Genomic DNA, 22,252 nt, shown 5'->3' with positions numbered 1-22,252 from the left:
ACAAATGGCGTCTTCTAATTTTCGATGAATTTCCAGCGAACCTTGCGTTTAAAATTCTAAAATTCGCGCACGCGTAGAAAGGCTCAAAAGGCAAACGGTAATTTATTTCACGGCTAACTTATTTCCCGTGACACAGGTAAATCGAGACTTAAAAAAAAAAAAAAAAAAAAAAAAAAAAAAGCTTTCTATTTGAAAATTATCTAATTGAACTTTCAAAGCACTTTTAAACTGTCAGGTAATTTTTGTAAGTTTTTTTTTTTTTTTTTTTTTTTTTTTTATGTTAATTACATTTACGTCAGATCGCGCCTGTAATCAGAAATATCAGCGCAATCTGTCGTCATAATAGGGATTACAGTATAGTACAGTCGCCATGAATCCTATAATCATATAATTAAGAATAGGGTTTTATAGGGAAATAACAGTTCACTTTGAAACTCCAAAGAAGTGCAAACTGCATACAGTCAGTTTTCTTCAATGTTCACAATTTATTTACAGGCTGTTTACCAGGAATACAAGCCTGTCGACCTGCTCTGGATACAAGGCGACGCAGTTTTTTGTTTGTTTACATCGAATACACAGAGGGATGTACTTACAAAGCATTTTCAAAACTGATTTGCTGGTAGGATGGGACCAGCAAATCAGGTGCTAGTTAACACGAGCAGGAAAAGAGCACGCCCACTGCTTGTCTGGCAGAAATACTGTAAAATTATTTCAGAAAAACTGAAATAATGTTATTAACTATGCACGTCACAAAAATGTAATTATTGTATATAATGAAGAATGGAATCGATCAAAAAATCGATTTTCGATTTAATCGCAGCATCCCTATAAAGCACGGCCTGCCTTAAACCCAGCGGCATGTGGCTCTCATCTCTGCTTTTATCAGTGGGTAGAGATGTGAGCAAGGACAGCTCTGGCTGTCGTAAAATGTATTAATCGTTGCAAAATAATAATAATAAAAAAACCTGTTGAAAACAAAGACAATTGAGCTGAGGTGATCTGTTCTGAATTTTTTTTTTTTATTTATATTTCTGTTAAAATCAATAAAGCTCATTCAATAACTGCTGGTGGTAAATGGGGAAGGGGGCTAGCTTGCAGTGCTGTCCACAAAGATTAATCAAAGATGTTGTGATCATTTCCTTGAAGACCCATTTTATATGATCCCCTGAGCTTTTGTTATTCACAAGTTTGACTTCTACTGTTGCATACTCACATCAGATCCAGTATCTAAGTCCTTCAAGAGAAAAGCTTGTAAATTAGAATTGGATATTTTATTACTATGGATAGAGGTTCAGTAATTATTAAACTGCTGTTTCTTTTTTATGCAATAAAGTGTAAATTGTTTAACATGTACTTTGGCAGATTTAAATTTTGCGATATTCTGACCATTAATATTCCAGGCCTTATTGACACCAACCAAAAAAATATCGCTCATTAACAAATAGTATGATATTTGCAGTATTTTGCCACCAGGCAGCACCAAACACTAGTTAAAATTCAGTTTGAATGAAGATGAACAACTACACCAAGATTGAATATTTCATGCCAGCAGAACCTAAAACTTATTTTTTCAGAACTGAAAATACTACGTGCAACAGAAACAGACAGACTCACATGCAGTTTCTGATAGGCTGTTTCACTTCATTTTAAGCTTCATAGAGTTGTTTTGAAGTGTGTTCATTTTTATTATTTTTTTAAATTATGAGCTGCTGTTGTATTTCACGAACTTAATTTTCTTGTGTTTTGTGTGGGATTAGTTTAATTTACAATGGAGATTATTTGTGTACAGCCAGGTAAGAATAACTGTTAGTGTTGTAAAAAACAGATGAACTTTACTGATTGTATCTTAAATTTTACAACTTGTGTTGTATTTAACTGTGTCTTCTCTTGAGGGTGTGGGCATCATTCAATTATTTATTGACCTACATGGATTTCCGACCCGTGAGTTTTCTCTGAGGTTGTTTATGAGAGAAGTATAGATCTGAGTCGTTATGTATGTTTGTTTCTTTCCTGTAGTTTTCTATTGGGCCCAGCAGTAGTACACACCTCCATGGCTGGAGTGAGCAGTGTCAGTTGTTGGGTAGCAGAGTAACAAGTGTCTAAAATTCATACTGTATATGCAACATAAATAAAAGTCAGAAAACTACAGGCATGTGTAGCTGCTACAGATCTGTGAAGGATGGCAGGAGAAAATGCTAGTGCTTTTGGCAGTTTTTTCCAGCAGAGGCTGAATTGTTTGTTTTTTTCTGCTCAGTCACAGCCCTTTTATAGGGAGAAGAGCTTTAAATCTTTGCCAAAATAAGTAAGAATCAAATGGAGAGCTAATGTTTGCCATGCATTTTCTAATATCGCTAAGGATCACGGACACTGAAATGCAGTACACTGGCACAGCACAACAGAGTTTTGAAACATATCTCTCTCCGGCTCAGTTTGAAGTTCTAATTATGATTTAAGAATCATAGTCACAAAGCATGTACCCCCTGCTGTGTTTGCAAAAGGAAAAACTAACAGAACTAGGAAGGTGCTCTCAAACAGGGAGGGGGAGGGTGCAGCAAATACAGAAATATTTCCCAAATAAATGTGACACATTTATTGCTTGGGTTTGAACTCTATTGTACATAAATATTCTTAATTTCACATTATGTGCCATTAAACAAGAAAATTAGTCTTTGTTATGAAATAGTTTTTTTTTCGCATACTGTTCTCTTTTTTGTACTACTGACTTATTGGTTGAGTGTATCTTGGAAACTAACTGATTGATTGAATAACATGCTATTCACGACTTTTATATGATATCTGAACTGGACGAACACCATCAGAATCACTGGATGGGACATAAAACAAATAGGTGCAGTATCCAGTGTGAAAAGTGTTTTATTTATTTTCTTTTACAAACATTTGGAAGACTCAGATCTATGCCCTCCTCCCCTCCCCTCCACCTTTCCTAAAGGTAACTGCATGTTAGTAAAGATAGACAATTACATGTGTAGAATTCAACAGCACAGGTCCTGAAGAAGCTCACAGGTGTTTTTAAGCTTGCTGGCACTTGTGGAATGTACATGCTTTCTGGAGTTCTGCAATAAAAAGAACACATTTTGTAGAATCTCCCTTTTTACTTCATCACAAGGTATTTGCTGAAATCTTTGCAATACATTTTACTAGATCCTTCTAACTCCTTACAGTACTTGTTTTTATTCTAAAACATTAGAAAGCCATTGCACCAATTAATTATAATTTGGTGAGATTTTCTTAAGACACACACACACACACACACACACACACACACACACAAACACACACACACAAGCGTGTACACACAGTTTTTTTTTTTTTAAAGATGTAAATTTGTTTAGTAGCTTGGCAAGTTTCCCACTATTTTTTTAATTATATTTACTGATACTAATAGGGGGGTCAGGATTAAAATAGACCTCATTGAGTCATTAATGCTATTTAGAACATTTTCTTAATCTTGTTACTTTAAAACATTCTACTACTGTATATCTTGGTATAGGTGGACTTACAGTGCATATGTTTACTGTGATTTCTTGGCTCATTCAGTGATTGTCTGTGCCCTCATGAATTTTTTTTTTAACCCCAAATAAACAGATATAATTAAAATGATTCTACAGTATTTAAACCCTTCATCATTAAAGACAGCAGCTTTTTAGTTAAACACCCTGGACATCTTTAGACTAACATTGCTCAGGCGCTACTTACCTGATGCCGTGCATGTTGAGAGTTCTGTTACAGAGTCATAATATTCCTTTCCAAGAAAGTCTTTGACAGTTCTTGCAGGGACCTCTATCAGGCACTTTGTGGAATCTTTGAAAAGAAGGTCCTTGGTTTCCGACTTGAACAGCTTAAACCTATCTGCATCAGTTTGAGAAGAACCAAACTCTTTCTGTATGTACAAATAGAAGGAGTTATGATAATCTCTTGATTAAAAGATATGGATCAAGGTGTACAGTATCAACGAATCATGTCATTCTCTCAAACAATAAATTACAGTGTGAAAACAGTCAACAGTGTATATCGACCTTTACATGTTTGAATAGCACTGATCTCTTGATGCAAGGTCACACTGGAATATAGATTTTTTACAAAATTGCAATTGCATAACGCTGGTATCTGATCACTTCCTGTGGTGTAGGTCACAACCTGATTGCAGCTAGATCATTGGAGTGTAATTGACCTAGCATAAAACAAAAATGGCATCATTTATGGTGTCACTTTAAAGTGTTTGGTTCTCAGTATTTTAGTGAAAGGATTTTAATCATCAAGTCAGAATGGTCTTTACAAACCTGCTGCTCCTTCAGTAACCTGACGACCACATCTCTGCTTTCTGGACGAGTCATGACTGCATGTGCTGGGACTTTAGCAAGATGGCATTTCTCATACTCGCTGGGGTGAGCAGTTTCTGTTGCACCGTTGCGACACAGCAGCTTGAAGTCAGAAGGCTTATAGCCCTTGGCCCATTTAGGAATATTATCTCCTAAAAAAAAAGTGTTTCATTAGTTTAAAATTCTGATAAAAATCTATCAAAACCCATCACTGAACTGCAGCATTCATATTTATGCAGTATACATGTGAGGATCAGCACAGTTGGCAATTTAATACTTAATGAGCCTAAAATGGAGTGATGGGATAGCACTGAATGAAATATGTGTTATGAAATGAACTTCAAAAACAATGTAATAATTTTGTTGTAGGTGGGGCAATGACAGTTGGTAGCTTGGTTTCGGAGGGTGCTATATAAATTACATTTAGTAGTCTCTCATTTTCTTCTTTATCCCCAGTCGATTTTCCTCCCTAAAACTCAGTAGAGTTTCCTGTGGGCCCACAGCCCAGACTGGCAAGTCGGCGCAACCTGGATTGGAACCAGTGAGCTCAATTTCATGACACACCCTGCATTCCACATGGTAGTGCCTTTACTAGGCGAGCCACTGAAAAAGTGCATTCCAAACCACTGCTGAATTCTGCAGTATTATTGTTATATCTGAGATATGACTATTTCTTGTGATTAATGATCCTCACACTAGGTATTCAATTGCAGAATGAATACATCAAAGATTGAATTGATGTACAGTTTCTTACAGTACCTTCAGTATTGTCAAACACAGTTGTATGTTTAACAAAGGCAACATCTCCTCTTTCGATCAGACACCTATACAAAGAAACAAAAGTGGTCTACAGTAAGTTTAAAGCCATGCTGAATATCTCCATTATAATTAATATTTAGTTCAGTTAAAAGTAGTATTTGAATTAACACTATCAGGTCTACAGGGGTATTTGAATTATCCTACTAAAATTGAACATGATTGTGGGACACTTTTTAAAAGTTATTTTACGATATGTAAATATTTCAAATGTAATACTACAAATAAATTGCTGCTGGTCACATGGACTTGCATAGAGTTTGAACTAAAGGGATTAGGTACCAGTAAGTTGCAATAACTTTATCTACAGTTTTGAAATCTCTGAATATTCTAAATTAAAGCATAAAATACAAGCAAAAGAACTAAAAAAGGAAAAAAAAACAGGGACCAGTGCTAATATTGCTGGTACTAATATGAGGTAAGAGGGATTTTACTGCGTCCCATGCTTTCTCTACCTGCAGCTAAAAAACTGGTTCATGCTTTTGTTTTCTCCAGGATCGATTACTGTAACGCCTTGCTCGCTGGGGTGTCTAATAGTATCCTCACTACAATTCAATTCATTCAAAATTCTGCAGAATTCAGAATTTTGTCTCGGTCCCGTTCAAGAGATCACATCACTTTTGTCTTGGAGGCCTTGCGCTGGCCGCTTATCAGGTTTAAAATTGACTTTAAAATTTTAATGCTGCCATATAAGGCTCTTCATGGGCAAGCTCTGACTTATCTCTGACTGATCTGTTATCTTTTTCCACTCCCACTCGCAACCTCCGCTCTGCTGATCTCAGACTGCTGTGTGTCCTGCCTGCTCGCCTGCGCTCTATGGGCGACAGAGCCTTCTGTTGCTATACCCCCAAATTATGGAACTCTATTCCACTAGAGATCAAGGACTCAGTTTTAAAGCCCTACTTTTTTAGAAAGGCGTTTTTATGATTTTTATGATTGTTTTATTTCCTTGTGTATTTTTATGCATAATCTATTTATATATTGCAGTACTATTAATTGTGAAGCACTCTGAGATGACTGCTTTTAAGGGCGCTATACAAAGTAAAGTTTATTATTATTATTATTATTATTATTATTATTATTATTATTATTATTATTATTAATTATTATTATTATTATTTTTTTTATTATTATTATTATTATTATTGATTAGCACTTGTGAAGCATGCTAACGCAATGAAATGCCTGCTGTTTACAGCTGCTGAATCCAGTACACTACAGTATATCACAATTCTATAAGTGTGCAAAGTATTTATCTTTAAATGGTAATTACTGATTTCAGTTTAAATCAGAAAAGCATCAAAAAAACTAGACTAGGCATTTTTATTATAGGGCAGTTTATGACCAGTACAGTACTTGAAACAAATCACTCATTTCAAACAATGGCCAGCCCCAAATGCTGTGGATTCTTTGGAGACACTGCACTGTTCTGGGGCTAATCTATTTGCACTCTAGTGAGAAGTGAATGGTGTAAACTTACCTGAGTGCCCCAGCATATCCATAATATGACTCAGAGTCATTTTCTAAGCATTTCGAGTTGTCGCCTCCAATAGTTGCCTTTTTATCTCCAGCACACAGAGAGCACAAGCTGGAGGTTTTGTTTGCTCCGGGAGCGCAGCTCTGGCTGAAGAACTTAGCTGTTTAAAGAAAAAGTGACAATTCAGCATGCAGTGCTGGAGAAGCTGTTCACTTCTACTCAGTGTCGGGAAAGTTGCCGTTGAATAAAATTAGTTACAAGTGACCTGAACAAAATAGTGACATTACTTTGAAAATGTTTTTTAAATACAGTTACTTTTCAGGCACAGTTTACATTGTGTGTGTGTGTGTGTGTGTGTATATATATATATATATATATATATATATATTTGGTTTGGTCAGGTTGCAGCTCAAAATATCTTTTAAGATCAAGCTACTGAATCTATCTGAAACTGGATTGATTACAGTTACTGAAAACTGTCTGTTCACTTTGTAGGACTCAGGATATTTAATCTGTATATTCAAAAAAATAAATAAATACGTTACAGAAAACTTTCACTTTGCACGCCTCAGGTTGCCTTGCTCCTCTGCATACTGAAATTGTCTCTGTGCCATAGTTCCTGTCATTAACCAACCAGATGCTTCCTGTGATGACTGCCATGTGTTCCAGCCAGTGATATTCTTCAACTCCCAAAACACTGCTAAGGTAACCTAGGCAACACTAACTGGCTACTAGAAATGATTATATAACATAGTATATTTAAAATGAATAAAAACATGTTTGCAATGAGCTTCTTTCACAGGCAACATATGAGATCTCTGTATGCAGCAGAAGGAAGTGAGAGCAGGTAAGATGTAAGTATTTTTTCAGGGAGAAAGTGCACCCAGTACTTACTGAAGTCACAGTCTTTGATAGCACTTTTCTTGAGAATTCCCATTGGAATGTTCCATCCTGCAGTCCGTCCCAAGCCTGTGTGACAGGATTTTGCACCTTGTAGGGAGGCCCAGGTGAGTGGAGAGTCTTTCTTCACAACTGCCACAGCATAGTAGGAGCAGGAAAAACAAGGAATTCGTGTGGCTGTTGGACAGAGGAAGAACACACAAACAAGTTATATTTAAGAATTAAAAAACGTAGATAGTAGAGTTAGGTGTCAAAAGTAATGGCGGCTGCATGATCTGTTAATGAAATTATGGCGATAAATCCATTGTTACATACAATATACGTTATATATATATCTATACATATCTAATATATATATATATATATATAATATATATATAAAGGTATATAGATTTATATGGTAAAAGTTTAATTTAGAGCTGTTTGACAGAAATTGATCAAAATAGATTTTTGCTTTTACATGAAAATGACTTTTCCTTACATACCATTGTCTATCTACACAAAACTGTGCTCTTTATGTTTATTTTGCAAGTGTTAATACATTGTTCACCAATTAACCCTTCCTGATCAGCAGACAGTTTGCATGTTTACAGAAAATATGCACGGCATCCTGATGGCTGCTGGTTGCTTAAAGTGCTTCCATTCATACAGTTTCTCTTCTGGCATGTAGGTTGACTGCTGAACAGGATCTACTGTAATTCCCTTTCTTTGGTTCCTATTCAGTAATGTGCATGAATCTGGTTTGTACTGTTATATATAGCAGACGTTCTCAAATTGGTCCTGGGTGGGCTATGGGAGCAATGACATTATGTATTTTTTTCTATTAATAGTGAAAAGCAGACGGTGGCGGACTATAGTGTAGAAAGGCAGTATTGGAGGACTGTCAATCAAGCAGAAATTCACAAATCAGAGCTAACAGATTCAAGAGTGTATAACTGCAGGTTCGGAAATCTTGCTCATGGTGGCCTATGCTATGACATGAACTGTTTTACTGCTGTGCATTTTTATAAACACATTTAGGTTCATTTTTTATTACTAAATTATATTTTCAGTTGTGCATGAATAAAAATACGATTTATATATATAATATATTATATATATATATATATATATATATATATATATATATATATATATATATATATGATTGTTTGTCCTTGCATTAAACATTTCTCAAATGAGTCCTTTAAGGTCATTCACAATTATTTTCTTAATTAAAATTGTGCATTATTGAACACATGGGGCGAATTTAAACTTATCGCATTCATCACCCTTCGCTTCTCCAGTTGGTCTGAACAACATCGCATGCTGCTGTTGATTTTATTTCTGTCTCAAATATCAAACCTCTCGAGAGCCACAATGCCATGCTCGTATAGGCCACCATATCTAAGCCACCACAGGCCACCACAAGCAAGATCTCTGAACTTGCAGCTATACCCATCTCTACAGATTGCCTATCTGTAGGTGGGATGTAAAGCAAGAGCTCTGACAACAGGGCAGTGTTAAGGCACGTGATCCCTCTGCTGGCAGATGTAAAAAGTGTGTTCACTATTAATACAATTACAATGTGTTGAATACGCTACCAAAAAATACATTTTAAAAAGTATAAAAAACAGAAAAGGCAGCTGCAGGAGTTTGAATGCGTTTGTACCGTGGGCTCAGTTTTGAGGTGCTAGAATGTTTTTTTTTTCTTTTGTAGAAACATTTTCATACTAACTTTTGTACTTGATCAAATTCAATTGATGCCTATGATGAATACATATTTGTGACTGATTAACTATTAACATTTAAAATATTGAGTACTTTGATGTATGTTTCAATAGTAACTAAATCAAGTTATTAATCAAACTGATAGTGTTAATACCGGTAATTGATTTATTAAAATGTTTGGATATACTTCTATTTTTTTGATTACTGGCTCGTTCACAGTCGTCTTAAAATAACGCTAGAATATGTTTTGTTGGAAAATAATAATTAAAACAAAACGTTTTTTGACTGATTTAAATTTCACTGCAGATGGAATTATTTTCAGAAGTTTTCTTTTGGTAAGAGGGGGTTGCTTGGATGTTGCAAGCCAACTGAATGTGATTTTGCAAGTTGTATTTGGTTGTACAGACTATTGGCAAAAAAGTAACTTATGCAAGGCTGTCATTTCCTTCTGTATTGTGTGCATTCGTCTTTTTGTATGCATGAAAGTTCAACGTGAGAGGTAACGGCTGGACGTTTTAGTTTTTGCAGTTTATTTTATTTATTAAAATGAAAGTGTTTCAAAACTGATTCTATGTGATTTCCATCTTTCACAATATTTATTCAAATGAATAAAGGACATTTTAAATTAGGTTTATTTATAATGTTACAGTTTTAAACATATACAATGTTTTTAATTTGACATTTTCCCCAAGGAATGCTAATAGTGGGCTGTGGTGCATAATGCAGATGAACGGGTGGGCCTCGGGTAAAAAAGTTTGGGAATTCCTGATATATAGGATACATTATAATGGAACTGAAACAAGATACATACAAAAGAAAAAAAAAAGCTAGTTTTACCTTTTTCTGCTGCTAATGATGCGCATACATCTGTGGATTAAGAGAAAAGTTAAAATTCACTTTTTGCTGTTTACCCTTCAATAGCCCCCTACACATACAGTAATCCCTGACTCATTAACACTGTGCATAACATTATTCCATCAGCACTCAGACTAACAGTCTTCGATTGGGTTCTTGTGGAAGTGCAAGGTTTTCACATAATGAAGATACCGCAGTCATTTCCTTGCTTTCTTGCATTTTGGTATGCTTTTACCATGGAATACCACAGTTACCTTTTAAAGGAGTCATTCTTTCAGTGTAGATACAAGCGTCACTATGCTTTTATAATTATGATTATTTTGTTTTGAACTGGATTCATACGGTTGAAGTATTTCTTTTCAGAGAGATGTATTTCTTTTCAGTGCTGCATTCATTTCAAAACAAAGCCCTAAGCAGTCAAAGTGTCAGTGCTCCTTACCTGCTTTGTAGCTCTCTACCATGACGGGCACAAGGCCGCATTTCCCTGCTGTGTAGACGTAGCCTCCGTCCATGGTGACAGCATCCGCTTCCTTTTTCTGCGAGAGACAAACAAGACTGTCATAGAAATTCAATCCCAGCCACTGCTTTAAACACAAAGCTATTCACATTCTCATTAAAAAGTAGAGTAGAATTGCTTACATCCAAACAGCAACTAAAACAAAACTCTTGTGCTGAAGAATATCCATCATAATAAGATAATTAGGTTTCCTTTTAAAAGGGTCTATAAGACTAAAAATGAAATATGTACTACCTTTAATAGAACTACCACAGTATGCATTTGCTGAAATTAACTTGTCTGTTGCCTCATTCTTAGATGTCCATGTGTTTATCCTCCAATAAAGACTTGCTTACTGGCATGATAAGATGTAGGCAGTATTTACCATGATCTTTTCAATACAGTCTTCAACAGAACCTCCAGATATGCACTTAATCTTTCCTTTATCGCATTCAGCCATGGTGCACGTGTTGATGGACCATGTGTCACACTTTTCTCTTTCTTTCTTACCAACCGCACACCATTTCACTGGATCTGTGGGGGCACTGGAGGGTTCCTCTGAATAAAAAAAAAAAAAAAGCATAAGCAAAAATGATTTGACTTTAAGTGAAATAATAGTAATGCCTAAGGGTCGCTCATTGAGTATCTCAATATGGCTCTTTTCATTTCAACAACAAAGTATTCAATTTAAGGCCTTTTGTGGGCTTGAAAAGAATACAAGGGAATGGTATAATTACAGTGAAAATCAGCAGAATTGATGCACACTGAATTGATGCATACTGAAGCTCAGTCTTAGTGCAGTCTGGTTAAAACGTATGTGGGGATTACGTCTCTGCTAAGATCTCCACTTACTTTTCTTGAGAGCTTGAATTATGTGCATGTACTCCGCTCCCAGGTACAGATAGGCATTCATGTTGTCAGGGGCAAGCACCAACTTCTTCGTAGAATCTTTGAACATCAGGTTCTTGCCTCCATAATCAGCAGACTTGAAGAGGTTGGGGAATGTGCTCTGAGAAAGGGCATCAGAGAACAGAAGGTGTTCCTTTGAAAAATTTACTTTTTTATGATGGGCAAGACAACAGATCTGTAGCATTATATAATTTGTGCAACTCTTGACAATAGTGCCTGTTTCTTTGAATGAGGCACTATTTGTATGTAGAGGAACAATACCTTTGCATCTTCAAGATACTGCCAAATTTTATGTGCCAAGACTTTATCGTTCCTGGTTACAACAGCATGTCCAGGGACTCTGGCCAGACTACAGGACAAATAATCACTAAGTTCTTTTCTAGAGCCATCTTTACACAGCAACTCATACTCATTTGGGTCAGCATCTAAAATTAAAAAAATACCAAGTTTGTTAAGAAAACTATTTCGAGACATTTAATAAAAAGCAATGTAGCTGCCTTCTATTTATTTACAAGGCTTATGACAATACTTTCCCTTTGGCTGGGAATGATGAGGACCAAGTTCATAGACACATAGGATTTTATTTTAATTATGGCGCTAGTACCAAAAAAACTAAATACAACTTAATTGCTAACACTGTAAAGTTCCAATAAAAAAAAAAAAAAATCTGTACTCTTTATCAAAAGTGTTACTTGTTTTGTTATTTAGTTCAAAAGCTGCTACAATTGGAACCATTTTTCTTCTTCTAATGTTGTTTGTTAATAATTATTTGTTAAACATGGTCCACTGTTTCAACCTGCCAGGTTTCATACTGTTTTCTCACTGATGGCCAAACACTAACTGCACTATCACATTTTAAAGACAAATTTGTTGGGTTTAACTGAGGGGAGATTTTATGCTTACCCTTGACTGTAAGGTGTTTGACAAATGCAACATCGCCTTTGCCATCCTTCAGGCATCTGAACAAAGTCGAGGAAATGAGAATGTCATTAACTAACGGAACAGAAATTAAAATGGTAAACGTGAAATTGTTTTTCTGGGTTCTGAGCCTGGGTTAGTGAAAGTAATTCTGTTGTCCCACATCAGCAGTCCATCACAAAAAAACAACATGACAATACAATTGGTACAAGACACAGGCAGTATCCTCAAAAGAGGTTAAACTTTGGAAGGGTGTGTAAGAGGGTGTAGGATCCTCCAGGACAGGCTAGCAAGGCTATGTGCCAATACACTGCCACTGTAAGTGAAATAGAAGATATATAATTGTTTTGTTTTTCAGATTTTTCCCCGACACAATAAACTTACTTCCTGCATTACAGGTAATAGGCCTTTACACTTTATACCACCCAAAAGAACAGAGGCAGGATCAGATAGGGCCACTTTATTTGTACAAAACAGGACGTGAATGGAGAGTGGACACTGAGTACTACCATGACAAATATTTAGCGTACAGTAAATGGGCTTCACCTCAAATGGAAAAATGAAGTTTAAACAAACAAAAAAGCAAACCAGTAGTAGAAAAGTGGTTCCATTAAAAATCTGCAAAGTCTGTTTGTGGTCTGCTACCCTAAACAGATCTATTTGCTCTGAAACTTTTGCAATACCAGCTGGGAGCCCAGTAAGTGGCCAGTAAATATCTGTTCCGATTCCAACCGTGTAATTTTACAGCACCTTGAACACAAAACATGTTTTAATATGAGATTAGTTATGAAGCAGAACTTACTTGAAAGCTCCTTCATAATCGTAGTAAGGTTCCACGTGTGAACGGGCGCAGTTGGCACACAGCTCACATAGCTTTGGGTAGAGGTCCTTGGCTGCTCCTGGTACACAGCTTGCAGAAAAGAACCTGGAGACAGCTGCAAGGGAGGAGAAAACAATTCTAACTTGGGTCCTATTCAAAATTCAGAGTAATAAAAAGTGAATCATCTATCCAAACCTAGCCATCAATCCAAAGTGCTGTAAAACAATTTTTTTTTTATTTAACATCAAAGATTTTTTTATTTAACATCATGAAATGATGAAGTTCTATTGCTCTTACCTCTTTCAATTTGTTCTGTCTCCGGCCCGTCCCACTTTAGGATCCCCTCAGATACCAGAGTCCCAATAGGGATGTTCCAGCCTGCAGACTTGCCCAGTCCAGTGTGACAGGACTTCTTTCCCTGTAGGTCTCTGAAAGAAAAGTTACTGCCCTTCTTGACAACAGCCACAGCATAGTAGCAAGTATCAGAAGTTCCTATGGGGGGAAAAAACATTAACCATTAGAATTTCAGATTTGCTTTGGTCTAAAGTAAACTATTTAAAGTGATTTCAGCTGACAAAATACTCCAATACATTTTACATCTCTTCAATTTTCTTACAAAACCTTTCACTTTAAAACATGATATCTGATACCAGGTTATAGAATTATCTGTTTGCAGTGCATGCTTTCAGATTGTCTTGTCCTGAGTGAAATCATCCCCACCCTTTCAGGACCTTTTCCTAAGTCAGTAACCAACCAGCTGCTTCCTCCAATGACAGATATGCTTTGCAGCCAGTTATCAGCTTTTACCCCAAAGACACAGCTGGGGTGAAATGACAGGAAGTGAAGCAGTAACAGACCTCCTGGAAGGAACTTTCATTCACCAAATGTTTTACAATGACAATACATGTTTGCTATAACATGTTTTTTTGTCTTTCAAAACTGCACATTTGAGACCTATATAGTGAATCAAAGTGCACAATTGGCAAGATTTATTAAATAATTTTGTTAGCTATAATACATTTTAATCCCCTGTTATAAACTGTATGGACCATCTGCAATCTTTTGGATGTGCATAAAATTAACAGCAGGACTTTTGTAGGAGACTCTGTTTTTGTGCATTTCAGAATTTCCTTTTTTGATGCTTGTGCTGCAAAAAACTGTCAGTGATTTGCCCAAAGACATTCCCAACAGTGCCAGTCATGTGACTATCCGTGGCCAATAAAGCCACCAGATGTCCTAGCCAAGGGCATGAGTAAACAGTAATGTTAAAATATTGCCATCAACTAGTTAGTTAAAGGTAAAAAACTGCTGCTGCAAGTCAAAGGACTATAACCATAAAGTGCATCTAATGAAAGACAATACCTAATATAACTAACAAATAGTTTCAGTTTAAAAAAAGTGATATGTGGGCACACACACACACATACTATCCTATCAAATGTACTGAGACATTGTTAGGACAGAGAACCATGTGTTTCTCTATTCTTGTTAGGACAGAGAGCACTGTGTTTCTCTATTCTTGTGACAGCTCCTCTTTTCTTAAAGTTCTTAGACCTTTTACATTTTCTGAATATTCCACCGGTTATATACCCATTTTTCAACCTACAGAGAAAGGCTTCTGACTTTCGAGAGTAATTACTGTCGGTTTTACAAATGACCACTAGAGATGTGCAACTGTATTTTTTGCCCCAGCTGCAACTGTGGCAACTGTGGAAAATCTATATTCAAAATGACTCAGTTGCTTAGTTCTAGGTGATTTATTTCTCCTGAAAGAATATGACCTTTTTTTGGGCAAATCGCAAATAGCTCCAACCATAATAAATATATTACATGGGCAATTTAAACACAGAGTGGAGTGTTGTTAGGCATCTCTGGTATAATATAATGCAATATTTTACAGTGTGGTGTATTATTTTTGATAAAATAAGTGTGTTTTGGCTAATCCCTTCCATTGGAGAATACCTCTGTAATGTGTACAGTCTGTAAAGTCAAATAGATTATCATACTTTCACCATAGTCCTCAGCAATGATTGGGTGAAGGTCATGGTTTGTAAGGCTAGCTTCATAAATATCCCCACCATCCAGGGTTACTGCATCTGCCACCAGATTCTAAAAAAAAAGAACATGTTTACTTCTCTTACTCCTGTATATTACATATTTTACACTCATTTGGGTCTCTGGCGTTATTAACTCAGAAGGTTTCACCCAGATGTTTTAATTCTTAAATAGCACTGAGATACACCATTGTGTAGATCAAGACCTGCTGGTTGCTAGCACCAAGTTCCAAACTAGAAAGACTGAGTTTGAGCTTCAGTTGTAAGCTACTTAAAACAACACAAAGAAAGAAAGCTGTCCTAACATTGATTTGTTATAAACAGACATGTTCTACTGGGCACCCCCAGACATTATATTAATACTCTAGTCACACTTACCTTTATTGCTTCAATGCACTGCATTGTATCCTTTTTCTCCAGACAGGTAAAGTGGCCGGTAGCTGTTTTCAGGGCTTCACATTTCCTCTGCTCCTGGGGGGACTTGTTGCACCACCTGACAGAATCGGCAGCTGGTGCTGAAAACGAATAAGCTGCAGGAAAACGTTACACAAGACGTCTAGTTATTCTACAATAGAAATATTGCAGTCATGGCAAACAAGGAATTTGACCAAGTGCATAAACATTTTTAACCAAATGACATAATTTGACTGAACACATTTTATTAACTGGACATTTATTGTAAAGTTTGCAGCACAGGATAGCACCTCCATTTGGTCAATTTAAAAGTAATAAAAACAGAAAGACTGAAATATATAGAGTTTTCATATAATCAATCATTTAGCTTACAACATAAGTAAAAAGAAATATGCAGCTAACTGATATACTGGCATATACTTAATGAATATTTTCTATACATCTTGTCTGTACGAGAATTGATGGAATAAAAGTCGATTCAAGATTAGTAAACAATTATGAACCCAAATACTATGAACAGCCGAGCAATAACGAGTGGGGTTCTGGTTGATAATACATAATAAAGATGAGCTTTGGAGAATTCTGAACTAACATTGGGAAACCTGTTTAGACAGTTAGTTTAAAATATCAATTGTAAAATGCCACACAGAAATCAATAAAATTATAAGTTATTTTATTTGATATTCATTATTTAACAAGCGCATGTTTATTAATATGTAGCCTACAATAGTAAGTACCAGCTTCAAATGTAATGTATTCGAAGCTTACTGATTATATTATATATATATATATATATTATAATATATATCTATATATATATATCTATATATAATATCTGATCGTTTTATGATTAAATGATAAGGGTATGCGGAAAAAGATATTTAACAGCAAACGATGAAAACGGAGATATTAGTTACCTGTCAGCCCCAATAGCAGCAGCGCATGGATTATACAGTTCATGGTGGCTCTGTGCTCTGCGGAGAGCTGCAGGACAGTTGATGCTTTTTAATCAGTTGCTGAACTGGAATCACAAACTGCTCCTTGAGTTTGTGCAGACTGTACTGTTGGCTCGCTGCCTTTTTATAGGGCGCGGAGCTGGCTGAGTTAGCAAAAAAAAAAAAAAGACCTTGTCCAGACTTATCAAATACCTGCAGAGGTCAATGGTTTTCGATCAGTAAAAGGGAGGGGTACTGTGTGATTGATTGATTGATGATGATCCCAAGGTAGATGTCTAACAGTGTACTGTTTTATCGAAACTACCACTTCAGGTCCCTGAAGGCAGCATTTTGCGTAGCTATTCTGTAAATTCACGGGGTGAGACTGACTAAAGCATTTGTTACGGTGCCAAATTTACGAGTTGTATCGATGTAAAGGAAAATAGATGTTTATCATGGTACTTCACGGTAAATGTGCTGTTTTCCAATCTCTCGGGTCTTTACAGTGCTTCCAGACAGTATGCTCTACCATGTTTTTACCTGTTGATACATTTTACTGTGTTTCTACATTGGTAAATATATCAACTAAAGCGCTTTAATAAAAGTTTGACCGGCGAGTGCTTAAAGAGCCATACAAAAATAAAATAATAAAATAATAAAATAAAAGACTGACTAAACACAAACCAGAGAGAGAGAGAGAGAGAGAGAGAGAGAGAGAGAGAGAGAGAGAGAGAGAGAGAGAGAGATGATTCAACCAGACTACACTAACACAAAGCCTTAACGTTTTTTAAAGCATATCAATCTTGCTTCTACCAAGGAGGTTGCCCCTGAAGACTTTTCAGTCCAATCAATTGCTTTGAAAAGGATACATCAGGTCTAAAAAAGAGCTCTGAGAGCTACTGTACTGTATCAGCTGGGCAGCCCAGGTCTAGTCTAGTGTTTTCTACCAGTTCTCACTTTTAACCATGCATTATCCTATCACATGTTCCTTCAAGCAACTTGCTATTTTGTATTATTTGGTATAACATGCCACATAAATTAGTTTCTGACTTCTTTGTTAAGCTAAAAAGTTTTGCATCACCCTTTAACCACACAATGGTATTAATCCACATGTCTATCTTCCGATTGACCGTAGAGTATGCATACTTCCAGTACATTATTTCATACTGTACTTTACTATGGGTTACAATTTTCAATACTGTAGTATTCAATAGTTAAATATAGTGTTTTTATCATTCTTTATTTCAAAATCAACAATGTCTTCTTAATGTAATTTACTAAGTTACTTGTGACATACTCAGCCCACATCTTCATTATTATTATTTATTCTATTAGAACATGTGTCTGCAGGAGATGTCTGGTGTAGTTCTGAAGGGAGAGGTGTCTCTATGTTTACCAGCAGTATTTTCAATGGAATTGCCTCACTCAGAGTGATAAATGGATCAGCTCAGTGGTTATTTACTCAGTAAGGTGCCCATTGTATGAGCCATGGAACTAAACTGCCCTGATCACAGTAAATCATTCAAACTCCCTCTAAGTATATGTTTCTTTCTTCACTGATTACATGTATTTGCATTACAATGCATGTCTCTATTACAATTTAAATGTGTCTGTCAGTAGTAATAGCTGTTAATATAAGCTGTTTTTTATAACTATAGGTATCATGAAAAACTAGCTCACCATGTAAAATGTGACATAATACTCTCAAACAATACTCTCCACTCGATTTTTGATTTCTGACCTCTCAGACTGAGCAACTTCTGTAACTAATCAATGTCCACTTCAAATTGGAACCCTATCACAAGTTAGCCATTATTGGCAAGAGCAAAAAGGTACAAGAAATTAAACTGACACAGAACAATGGATGGGGTATAATCGTGTGTGTTTGGTTAATTACGGTCTGGAGTGGATGGTTCAGACTACATAGTCAATAATGTTTTATCTGTGTTGACCAGTGAATTACAAACTGAACAGCTCATTGTATAGTCTCTGTTGATTAGCTAGCGGGGTGCTATCTGTGTCATAAGCTAGTGGAGACTGTAGATCACTGTTAACCATTTCAAACTGTCTGGGCTATAAAAAATATACTGTCCTGTACATAAAGTTGTAAAAAAATAAAAATAAAAATAAAGTCGTTTCAAATGTATGTAAACTGATTTACTATCAAGTCGGGACCTTTCAGACAATATGTCCTTCCACTGGATGCAGGATCTAGGCTATATATTGTTTCTTAAGATATTACTTTTCCATTCCAGGTTTCTATCAATTACTAGTAAATTTCAATTTTGCGAGAGTATATAAGTTTATTTTTAAACATGCAAAAATCCCTAAGACCTGCATATTTTGTTCGGTTTTACTACTACAGTAGAACCCCAGAGTTACAAACAACAAATTAACTGACCGGTCTATCGAACAACAAACAAACTGACCGGTCTACCAAACAACAAACAAACTGACCGGTCTACCAAACAACAAACAAACTGACCGGTCTACCAAACAACAAACAAACTGACTGGTCTACCAAACAACAGACAAACTGACCGGTCTATTGAACAACAAACAAACTGACCGGTCTACCAAACAACAAATAAACTGACCGGTCTACCAAACAACAAATAAACTGACCGGTCTACCAAACAACAAACTGAACTGACCGGTCTACCAAACAACAAACAAACTGACCGGTCTACCAAACAACAAACAAACTGACCGGTCTACCAAACAACAAATAAACTGACCGGTCTATCAAACAACAAACAAACTGACCGGTCTACCAAACAACAAACAAACTGACCGGTCTACCAAACAACAAACAAACTGACCGGTCTACCAAACAACAAATAAACTGACCGGTCTACCAAACAACAAACAAACTGACCGGTCTACCAAACAACAAACAAACTGACCGGTCTACCAAACAACAAACAAACTGACCGGTCTACCAAACAACAAACAAACTGACCGGTCTACCAAACAACAAACAAACTGACCGGTCTACCAAACAACAAACAAACTGACCGGTCTACCAAACAACAAACAAACTGACCGGTCTACCAAACAACAAATAAACTGACCGGTCTACCAAACAACAAACAAACTGACCGGTCTACCAAACAACAAACAAACTGACCGGTCTACCAAACAACAAATAAACTGACCGGTCTACCAAACAACAAACAAACTGACCGGTCTACCAAACAACAAACAAACTGACCGGTCTACCAAACAACAAATAAACTGACCGGTCTATTGAACAACAAACAAACTGACCGGTCTACCGAACAACAAACGAACTGACCGGTCTACCAAACAACAAATGAACTGACCGGTCTACCGAACAACAAATGAACTGACCGGTCTACCAAACAACAAATAAACTGACTGGTCTACCAAACAACAAACGAACTGACCGGTTTACCAAACAACAAATAAACTGACTGGTCTACCAAACAACAAATAAACTGACCGGTCTATTGAACAACAAACAAACTGACCGGTCTACCGAACAACAAACAAACTGACCGGTCTACCGAACAACAAACAAACTGACTATAAGCAGCGTGCTGGTCATGGAGGCTGGATGACTGAGCAAGCTGCGTCAATGCATTTTGTTTAAAATAAAATAAAACAAGCACTATGTTTACCCATTGTTTTATGCCACAGTTACAATTTCAATGGTAACTTGAATGTAGCCTTTTTCCATTTATACTACTGTTTTAAAGACTTTAGAAACAGAACAATATGAATATAGCATTACTGTGCTGTAGCCTTGTATTATTCATCAGATTGAAGGTATAGATAGGAGGTGTACACATTTATTAAAGCCGTTGAAAACTAATTTTCATACTTATAGACATTTTAAACTGACAAACGACTTCCATTCCCAAGATGCTCATAACTCTGAGGTTCTACTGTACTGTAATCGCAAAATAAAAATACTTTCCACTGTAAAATCCCACCATATTTGGGTTCACTTTGCATTCTGGTATTTCTAGACCTGCAACCCTGAAAGAAAAGAGACTGAAATCTTGGGATGTGAGTTAAAAAAGAAACAGAACTGTCCCAGTAAATGAATACAAAATGACATTGTCCACCTAGGACAACAAAATAACTTACAGTAGGCACATTGATTTCCTTAGTTGTTTGATTCTAGATGTCTTAAATTAATAGGTTTTTGTTCCGATTGCCCATACACCCAAAGTTCTTAAACAGATGACTTTTACCTGTTCCTAGCACAGTGCTTCATTACAAATACTGTAAATTCCAAAAGGTTAGGAAATACAGGACATTCAACAAAACAGTTAATCAATGGCTAGGTGGTTAATGTTAATATTTGTTAGTAAGTATTGCACAACACAAAAGTTACAATATGTGATTTAAACAGAATGTGTGCCTGAGCTCAGAAACCACACAGGGCACTGTTTGGCACCACATGCAAAACCATTCACAATTAAAATCACATACCTACTGACACTGCCAAAAAATATAATATAAACAAGACTCCTATTTGAAAATTAACAAATTATTACTAGTATTATCATTCAAGGTAACGACCATCTTAAAAGCATGTCCCAAGCTAAGAGGATACAGTGGAAAAGTACTGTACACACACACACACATTTCTAGTATCTAGAGAGCCGCTTAAGCCACGTTTCCATTTGCACCATGAAACTAGTCTGTAAAACTCAATCTCGTCTCGTACCAACATCAGTCTGGGATGGCAGCCAGTACCACCTGCAGTCTGCAATCCAATCTGCAACCGGACATTACACAAAAGTTTAAAATCACATAACTGTATCAAATTTTTGTATAATTGCTATTCATTAATTAATTCACTGACCTATAACATTTATCCAACAATATTGTTTTGCAGTCCTTGATTTACACCTCTCGTATTCTTTGCATTGGACATTCATCAGATAACTTCTGCCATCAATGCGAGTTCGAGAGATCAAGTTCTGAAAGCCCGCAATCCTAAATCGAGGTGACAGTCCCAAAAGAAATAGACTCAGTCTTAAACTGTTGCTGATGGAAAAGGAAAAACCTATTTAAAGTCAGACCCAGTGGAAGATGGAAACTTGTCATTATTAAATTGGTATAAGCATCAGGATCTGGATATGGGGAGCCCCATACCACATCTTACCACATCTAAGTCACGTTTACATTTTTGCACATAGCTGAAGATCTGTTTATCCAAATGTGCTAAAACTTACTGGCATGGTTTACCACAAGCTATTAAGAGTTTTAGAATCTAGAGGCATATGGAAGTGTCTATTCATACATATGTACATGTCACGTACACATTTTATATACTGTGCAGTTTTTTTTTTTTTTTTATGAGATTAATAGTTTTACTTGTTAAACATGTATGGTCCACTGCTCCTTTTTCTATGAATATGAAGATTGGCTACGTGCAAACTCTTTATCTTTGCAGGCTTTGATGTGAAACAGCTGTCAGTCTACCGAATAAAGCTTGTCAAAATGAGGACAGTCTGTACTGAAATTCCTGATCAGCTGATAACCTCTTCCACCAGAAAAAAAGTGCTTTGTCATGAGCACACAGTTTCTCTGAATGGAAAACCATGGGTTTCAGATATCAGACAGTTTT

General features: G+C 36.3%; 1 protein-coding gene across 4 annotated transcripts; it reads right to left on the bottom strand.

The window, feature by feature from the left end:
• Positions 1-2,532: 2,532 nt before the first annotated feature.
• On the bottom strand, positions 2,533-20,943 carry LOC121327151 (serotransferrin-2-like). Of its 4 annotated transcripts, none has more exons than XM_041270995.1 (17): positions 20,868-20,943; positions 15,674-15,825; positions 15,248-15,350; positions 13,539-13,733; positions 13,224-13,356; positions 12,407-12,462; positions 11,765-11,928; positions 11,447-11,603; positions 10,980-11,152; positions 10,538-10,634; positions 10,081-10,110; positions 7,528-7,710; positions 6,637-6,793; positions 5,100-5,164; positions 4,302-4,492; positions 3,718-3,901; positions 2,533-3,074 (listed from the first exon to the last, which is right to left on the bottom strand). In XM_041270995.1, the coding sequence occupies exons 2-17, from the start codon at positions 15,695-15,697 to the stop codon at positions 3,031-3,033; spliced, it is 1,956 nt and encodes a 651-aa protein (XP_041126929.1). In that variant the 5' UTR covers positions 15,698-15,825; positions 20,868-20,943; the 3' UTR covers positions 2,533-3,030. The 4 variants fall into 4 exon arrangements, with proteins under 4 accessions (XP_041126929.1, XP_041126927.1, XP_041126926.1 ...); XM_041270993.1 differs by lacking the exon at positions 20,868-20,943 and adding an exon at positions 20,761-20,861; XM_041270992.1 differs by lacking the exon at positions 20,868-20,943 and adding an exon at positions 16,627-16,794.
• Between the last annotated feature and the right edge of the window lie 1,309 nt (positions 20,944-22,252).

The sequence above is a fragment of the Polyodon spathula genome, chromosome 14 (genome assembly GCF_017654505.1).
Source record: "Polyodon spathula isolate WHYD16114869_AA chromosome 14, ASM1765450v1, whole genome shotgun sequence".
NCBI lineage: Eukaryota > Metazoa > Chordata > Actinopteri > Acipenseriformes > Polyodontidae > Polyodon > Polyodon spathula.
Note: the sequence above shows the minus strand (reverse complement) of the source record. Positions and strands in the feature narration are given on the sequence as shown.

Bases quoted from the DNA above. Each gene is read 5' to 3' on its own strand.
- LOC121327151 (XM_041270992.1), bottom strand. From the start codon at position 16,669: ATGAACTGTATAATCCATGCGCTGCTGCTATTGGGGCTGACAG. The intron at 11,929-12,406 runs GTAAGCATAAAA...TTTTAATTTTAG, and splicing joins CAAACACCTTACAGTCAAGG to ATGCTGACCCAAATGAGTAT. The intron at 10,635-10,979 runs GTAAATACTGCC...TGTCTCTCGCAG, and splicing joins ACTGTATTGAAAAGATCATG to AAAAAGGAAGCGGATGCTGT.